Consider the following 8214-nt stretch of genomic DNA (forward strand, 5'->3'; position numbering starts at 1 on the left):
GTGAAAATAGTGGAAATAAGCAACAAAAATTAATAAGGCGAACTTAGCACAGTGCGTAGGCAACTGGCTGAGTCAGTGGGATCGTCGGTTCGAATCCTACGAAAGAAGTCTGATGAGGAAATGTGGTGATTTCCGAAATAGCTATCACTTCTACCATTTTTTCAAATTATTGTTGCTTTTCCACAATAAGTTTTCATTAAAAAAACGGCCTCGAGCTCGAGTTCGAAATGAAACAGAATCATTTAATTGTGTTTAATTAAAATCGAAGTGAAATTTGTAAAACCAATTTATTTCAAAATGCGCAAAGTGCTTTTGGTTAATAAGGAAGGAATATACTTTATTGCAGTACTGTCAAATTTAAAAGCGCTTTGCGCAATAAAAAAAAAGTGATTTTGAAAACTACACTTGCAAATAACAGAGGTTAGTTTATTTTTTTTAAACATAATTTTTTTAAAACACATAATTTTGAAAAAATACACCAAAAGAATAAATAAACTTCATTTAAACTAATGGAAAAAACAAAATAACGAAATATAATACCGCTTTCTTACAGTATCAATTTGAATTGCACATTTGTATTTCTCAGTTTTGAAAATAAAAGTTTTTTGTTAAAATTTGTCAAGTTTGGACACGCATATCTCCCAGCCGAAAAACGATAGAAAGCTGAAAACTTACCCTTTATGTAGAATTTAATGGGGAATAAACCTGCGTTTTTTTAAAAATTGAGTTTTGAGCACGCTTGGCCCCAGTGTGCGTCGTGAGCGTGCGTGAACGTGATTTAAAAAAATATAGTAGAAGGTGAGTGTGTGTGATTTACAAAACCATCAACGTGGGCGTGCGTGAACTTGAGCCAAGATCACTCACGTGCCCATCTCTAATATGCATACATAATATGCATGCATATGTAGGTATGAAATTTGTGAGCGAAACCAAAAAAAAAAATCATTTTACTTTTTTATATTTAAACCTTAAATTCACAACTTCAAATCGATAGAAAAAGGAAATGGGAATCAAATTTTACAAATGCTTTGGTATTTACTCATATTTTGACCTCTTTTAATGAATGCAATTGGTCTCATTCCCATCACTTTTTGCGTGTAGCACGGGAGGTGGCATCTCCCATACAAATCGAATTTTTCATACCACATATGTATCTTGGAAGTATTTGTGGTAGTCCTGGAACTTGGCATGGAAATATTTGAAATAAATCCCATACTCATGGAGAAAAATTAAGGTTATTGGGAAAGGAGGCGTGGCGCGTTCCAAGCATACTGAAACTTTTACGTATTTGTAAATATATATATGGGCAAATCTAAAAAACAGGTAACCTTTGTGTTATTTAGCATTATTTTTAATGTTGTAAACTATATCAAGATGGTTGCTTTTGGGCACATTCATAGACGTATACTTGAAGCCTCAAAAAAAATTTTTATCAATTTGCTGCATAACTTTTGAATTATAAGTGTTAAAATTAAAAAAAAAAATAATGACAACAAGTGATTTTTTTGTAATTTTTATGAGGGGCACAATTAATTATGTCACAACTTTTGAAGCACACTATATACTGCTTTGACATTTGATATGCAATTAGTACTCTTTTGTGTATACTTTATATGTAGTTGGTAACTAAAGTGTGCTTTAAAAACTAACTAAATGGCAAGTAACGAAAAGTCTGTAACTCTACTTTACACAATTTTCAAAATTTTGGGTCGCGTATAGTTTTTGAAGCACTCCATTTTAAAAACTTTTTAAGTATGTATTGTATTCTACAACTAATAACTAGTGAAGCCGCACGGCGTTAAAATTCCCAAAATTGAATTTCAAAAACCTAACAAATATTCCAAATATTAGTCACAGTTATAAGCGATCAAAGTGCCATATTTCATCTAAATCCGTGTAGCCGTTTTTTAGTGAAGAGAGGTCTCGGTCGTGCAGGTTTTTAATTTCATCAAATTTCAAATCACCCTTTACCGATAAAAAAGATCTTAAGTAAAAAAATAAAAGTTTATCGCACATTTACAGGTTAAGGTCTTTAATTTGACCTCTCATTTTTGAAATTCAAAAGAACGCTGAAAATCGAATGACTATCACACAAAATACCTTCTCGTATAATACATAGACATATACCTATACTTTTAGATCGATATATTTTTTTCGAAAAGGTGGCCAGCCTAATTAAAGATATTTTCAAACTAAAGCTTTCATAAATTTGTTTCTAAATATTTGATAAAACTTGTGTATACGTTAACTAAATTCGACTTTTCAAAAGTTATTTCAAACTAAAATCGTCTTAAATCTCTTTCGCCTGACATTGTTATACACGTGTGTTTCAATAGCACATGAACTAATTTGAATTTGATTGTTCAAACACGTTGCAACCCTCCTAAATAAAGGTCAGAAATAAAGAGTTTTCAAACCCATTTCGATTGATACCCATCCTTTAATAATTCGTCGAACTATTGGATTATTTGAATGTAACTTTTTAAACACATGGCAGCCCTCTTCAAACGCTCCAAATGTTCAGACTAAATATTTCTTAACACTCTTTCGTTTGACTCTCGTATTCATATAATTCAGAAAATTTTGCATTAGTTAATTAAATCAAACCTTTCAAACAGATGGCAGCCCTCTTTAAAAGTATTTTCAAGCTAAACTCTTGTTAAGGCTCCTTTCTCTAACATTGCAATATATATTTTAATCAAGTGATAAATTAAGTGATTTTTTAAACATGTGGCAACTCCTCTAAATATAGTCCAGAAATAAAGATTGATACCCAAATTTCCCATAATTCAAATTGAATTTTATTTTTTAAACAGGTGGAAACCCTCCTATAGTTAAGTTAAAAAACAAAGCTTTTCAAAACCATTGCGATTAATACCCATTTTGAATAATTGATAAATTTTTTTAAATAATTTGAATATAGACAAGTTTTTAAAAGGTGGAAACCCTTTTCAAAAAAATAAATCCTTATTGCACATCTACAGCCCGAGCCCTTTAATTTGACACCTCACTTTTGAAAATCGAACAAACGGTACGGATGTGATGGTACTGTTTATTGAAAAATTTGATTTTAATTGTTCAACAGGTGGCAACTCATTTCGAAAAAATAAAACCAGTTTGCACATCTGCAGCACTTTAATTTGACACCCCATTTTTGAAAATCGAGCGAACGGTGCAGATCTTTTATACTGAACAAAAAATGCCTTCGCGTATTATATACCATACCATACCATAGCAAGAGGTGTGCTTTCAGAATAAACCAACTTTTAAAGATAAGAAATTATGCGATCTTGAGCGTAACTTTTATTCCGAAAACATCTTAATTGAAGGCACATTTGGAAAATACGTCGAAAGGATCTAAATCTTTTTATAACTATTTACTAGTCTTGATAACGTTACATATACCTGTAAAATACTTCAAAAAATTTTCTCTAGAAGTGTGTAAAAACCCTGGTTTACTACTTTTTATAATGGTCCATCTTTTAGTCAGAATATCGTGGTATCAAAGCAACTTTTTTTCGACAAAGATTTTGATACTTGCTCTTCCTTAATTCAAGATTTCTAAATTCAACGGCGTCCTCAGTTTTGCCCGATTAGCTCCACTTTTCCAGATAGCGGTACTTGAAATTTTGTTTAAATTTTAACTATTTTATAAAAAAACTCCCTCAGTTTTGAAGATATTTAACTAAAATTTTGCAAATAACCGTTTTTTGATATTACCTTAACTATTCCGTAAAATCATCGAAATCGGTTCACTATAACATCTAACTCCCACACAACTGATTGATCAAAGACGTTGTTTTGCATTATAACTTATAACTGCTCCAATTAAGCAGGTAAAAATTTAGTATAGGTTCAATTTAACATATAGCACGCATACAATTTATTATTCAGATATGAAGTTAGAGTTATAGCGCAAAAACACATATCTGAGTAATCAGTTGTATTGGAGCTATATGTTAATGTGAACCTATTTAGGTAATTTTAAGGGATAATTAAGGTAATATTAAAAACAGTTATATGCAAAATTTTAGTAAAATAACTTCAAAACTGAGGGAGTTATTTATAAAATAGTTAATCTGATAAACGGGGGATACCATTGAATTTGGAACATCCCAATTAAGTGAGTTCAACTTTCAAAATCTTTGCTCAAAAGTTACAACTTGCACAGCGTAATTTGAACACAAATTATTATTATTTTTTTCTATTTCAGCGATCTAAATGTTTATTCCTCGTCTAACTTTTGAAGCACTTGATAAAAATAAATTACACGTATATGTATTTGTCGATTTATTAAGAGATTACGAATAGAAGAATATATAAAACATAGGTGTGCCAACAAATCAAAAAATTTAACTTTTTATTTTGAAAGTGTACCTGTTTTTTAGATTTGTCCATATGATTCTTCGTACGTGTGTTTGCGAGTGAACTCCTCCTAAACGAGTGAACTCCTCCTAAACGACCGAAACGATTTTAATGCAATTTTTTATGTGTTTGTGTGGGTCCCTGAATAGTTTAAGTTCACAACTTAAAACACCAGGTGGCTCTGCAGTTGAGTTAATTCTAAAAATCTTATGCATGATCCGATTTTGCTAATATTCGAGATATATAGATATTGGTAAGGGTAGGAGCAATACTATTGCAAAAAAAGAGCCGCAAAGTGGCGCTGGAGTCGAGTTAGTTCTAAAAATCGTCAAGTGAAGTCATTCGGCGACACTAGGGATCAAAGACAAATTCTTCTTCTTCTTATTTCGCGTGGCAACTACCTAAGCGATTTTTGCCGAGTTCAACAAAGCACGTCAGTCGTTTCTCTTCTGCGTCAACTCGTCAATTGGAAATGCAGTGGGGGCATGCCTCTTCCTACCTTCGCTACCACCAACGGGTTCCGAGTTGAATACTTTCAGAGCCGGAGCGTCGGAATTCATTCGAACAACATGGCGAAGGCAGCGGAGCCACTGTATTTTAATTCGCTGCGCTATCTTTATGTCGTTGTAAAGCTCATACAGCTCATAACTCCATCATCTGCGGTACTCGCCGTCACCAACGCGTAAAGGCCCGTAAATCTAACGCAAAATCTTTCTCTCGAATATTCCAAGTGCCACTTAATACTAATGTTCAAATCACTTAATCACTTGAATTAATGGTTCAAAACATTTATATTCATATAAATTTTATGGCTTGCAAAATTAATCCAAGTCGACTTTTATTTAGTAAGTTACCTTGAAAATCTTCTACAGTTTGAATTAATTCCGTTTATTTCCCACTGTGCAACGCCCTTAAATGTTTCTGTTTTCAGCAACTGCATTTTTTTTTTAAGGTAAAATTTATCGATCTGACGCATATATGTAATACTTCTATATTGGCAGTAAGGTAACTTCTCAATATCGAAGCATTCTGAAATCAAAGCGAGACAGTCTAGTACCGTTTTTGTGAATGTATTGTGTACGTGAGTGCCGTTTTTGTGTATGTGTTGTGTACATGTTTATTTATAAGCGTATGTGTTCCTTTTCCTTCGCACGTGTTCATTGATATATCTGTACTGTAATGTTTTCGGACGGTACTAGCTCTTACTGCCAATATAGGAGTATTACGTATAATATCTGACGATAAACAGAGCTTTACCGACATATGCTACTGTGTTTGTCCGTGAAAGACGTAAGTTGTTATTTCAAATGTCCACAGATATCTTAAGCAGTAACTCGTTGCGTTCCTATCTAACACACAAATCTTAAATTGACCACGGCTGTAGTTTAAGATGCTATTATAATTAATAGCTTATTTTACTTTAGTTGATAGTTTTTATCTCTAAAATCAAAACTCCTAAAATCAATGTCCACAAACACATATGTATGTTTTCATATTATTATTAGACTTATGTATATACGTGTTCCTATCTCGCTATAGATTCGACATTATCGAACCCACACTGGCGAAAGGCCTTTTGAATGTGAATTTTGTCACAAGCTTTTCAGCGTAAAGGAAAACCTTCAGGTGCATCGCCGCATACACACCAAAGAACGACCGTACAAATGTGACGTTTGCGAACGAGCATTCGAGCACTCGGGCAAGTTGCATCGGCACATGCGTATCCACACCGGCGAGCGACCACACAAGTGCTCCGTCTGCGAGAAGACCTTTATTCAATCCGGACAGCTGGTCATTCATATGCGAACACATACCGGAGAAAAACCTTATAAATGCCCGGTTGAGGGCTGTGGCAAGGGATTCACCTGCTCCAAACAGCTCAAAGTACATTCGCGTACTCACACGGGCGAAAAGCCTTACCATTGCGATATTTGCTTCCGTGATTTCGGTTACAACCATGTTTTAAAGCTACATCGTGTGCAGCATTACGGATCCAAATGCTACAAATGCACGATTTGCGATGAGACGTTTAAGAGCAAAAAGGAGATGGAGGCGCATATCAAAGGTCATGCCAAAGAATTTCCAGATGATGATGACGATGCTGGAGCTGTAGCTGGATCAGCACCGACTAGCAAGAACGGGCATATCGGTAATTCTACATCGAGCAGCTCGTGTGGTGAAGCTATATCAGCGCCTGGTTCACCTATGTCACCAGCCACCTCCACAGCCGCTATCGCCAAAAGACGAATAATAAAAGAGCAGCGTATTGGAGCACCGTCTCTTAGAACAACCTCTTCCATTTTACCCAATCCAGCATCACCCAGCTCCCCTCAGTCTACACTGTCGTCCGGCTCATCGATTGCATCTGCGTCACGTCTCTCTACAGGTTCACCAGAATCTTTGCCCACATCGCCGCCGATTGCGCATGCTTTAGAAATAGATCACCATAGTCGAGACAGTGGGGTGGTTAGCGCCAGCAATAATCGTCAATTATCACTTTCCTTATCCGCTGTAAATTCAAATGAATACAATGCACAGCAGTCCGTTACTTTCATAATTGAAGAATTGCCGACAGACCTAAGCAAGCAGCACATACAACAACAATTGCATCACTCAGCCGCTACAATATTGTATCAAGGCAATCAGATACAGAATTCATTAAACTATCCAACCACAGCAGCTCCATCGACTTATAGTTACCATCAGCTGCAGCACCGCAGAACAGACTTAGATGGGTCTGTGATGGAACCGCCCACTATCAATCCAGCTTTGCTTGAAGCAGCATCAATTGTGAGACAACTCGACATGCTAGATTCCCACCGCGAAGAAGAAACTGGGAATGCGGCAGTAGCGTTAAATCAGCTACAAAGCAGTAAAAATCAGCAGCAGCAGCAAAAACATTTAGAATATCAAAATCGACAAGAACTTAATTCATCTGAGTATGAAATCCAGAGATCGTCAAATACACCAACGACTTCGTATGCATCCCAACGCCTGTCGCTCAGTCACGATCTATCCCAATACGATGATACACTGGAGGCAAACGAATTGATTGAACATTACAAGCGGGGTGAGCTCGCGCGACATGGACTGCACAAAGGATATGCGCCGGTGCCTAAATTTGAGTAAGTTTAAAAAATGAGGTCACTTGTTATCGTACGAAAATCTTTAGGAAATTTAAAATCATCGTAGCTGCGTTGAGAAACTGCTTTATTTTAACTTGTGGCAAACTACACAGTTAGGTGCTTTCCAAGGGTTCGTAAAAAACTGTACATTACTACGAAAATTTACGTTTAGCAGTTTACAAATTACCGTTGACTTTTGAAATTTTTTGTTTTTGCTGACGGTGTACCGTGAATCGACTATATGAAGCCAGGTGGAAGTGATAATTGACGTACACCAATTTCGCTGAAACTTGTCTTTCTAAGGAATAGGTAATTATGAAATACATAGTATGCTTTGATAATTGCCACGCCATCCACTCTTGTGGGCGGAAACATTAAGTTTCATCCGATTTTGATGAAATTTAGTTTGCACTCTCTCTTTTATTATATATATATATCTATATATATATATATATATATAATGGGGTAAAATATGTGGTAAAATTTATTGGTGGCAGATATTTGCTGTGACAACTTCCAAAAAGTCACCGTAACAGACTGTGACAAAAGAACAGTCACAATGTTTTTGTAGTAGGATTGCGCCATCCACAATAGGAGCAACAGTCACAGTCGCTACTACGAATTGTGAGTGTTACTAAGTTTATGCCGCAGAATTCTGAATTCTTCATTTCATAATTAAATAAATAATATAAAAAAAAACTTTTTAATATACAACGCTTTTATA

At 35.2% G+C, this 8214-nt stretch overlaps 1 protein-coding gene across 13 annotated transcripts in view; it reads left to right on the plus strand.

Annotated features, from left to right (window-relative positions):
* The window catches only part of LOC118735137 (Krueppel homolog 1), a 428624-nt gene that overhangs the window by 282777 nt on the left and 137633 nt on the right, over positions 1–8214 (plus strand). For all 13 annotated transcript variants that reach the window (XM_036464769.1, XM_036464763.1, XM_036464767.1 and 10 more), the window contains one exon: positions 5905–7490. In XM_036464769.1, the coding sequence (XP_036320662.1) occupies positions 5905–7490 (1586 nt within the window). The remainder of the gene's footprint in view (positions 1–5904; positions 7491–8214) is intronic.

Source organism: Rhagoletis pomonella, unplaced genomic scaffold (assembly GCF_013731165.1).
Source record: "Rhagoletis pomonella isolate Grant_MI unplaced genomic scaffold, Rhpom_1.0 Rhpom_scaffold_00003, whole genome shotgun sequence".
Lineage (NCBI taxonomy): Eukaryota > Metazoa > Arthropoda > Insecta > Diptera > Tephritidae > Rhagoletis > Rhagoletis pomonella.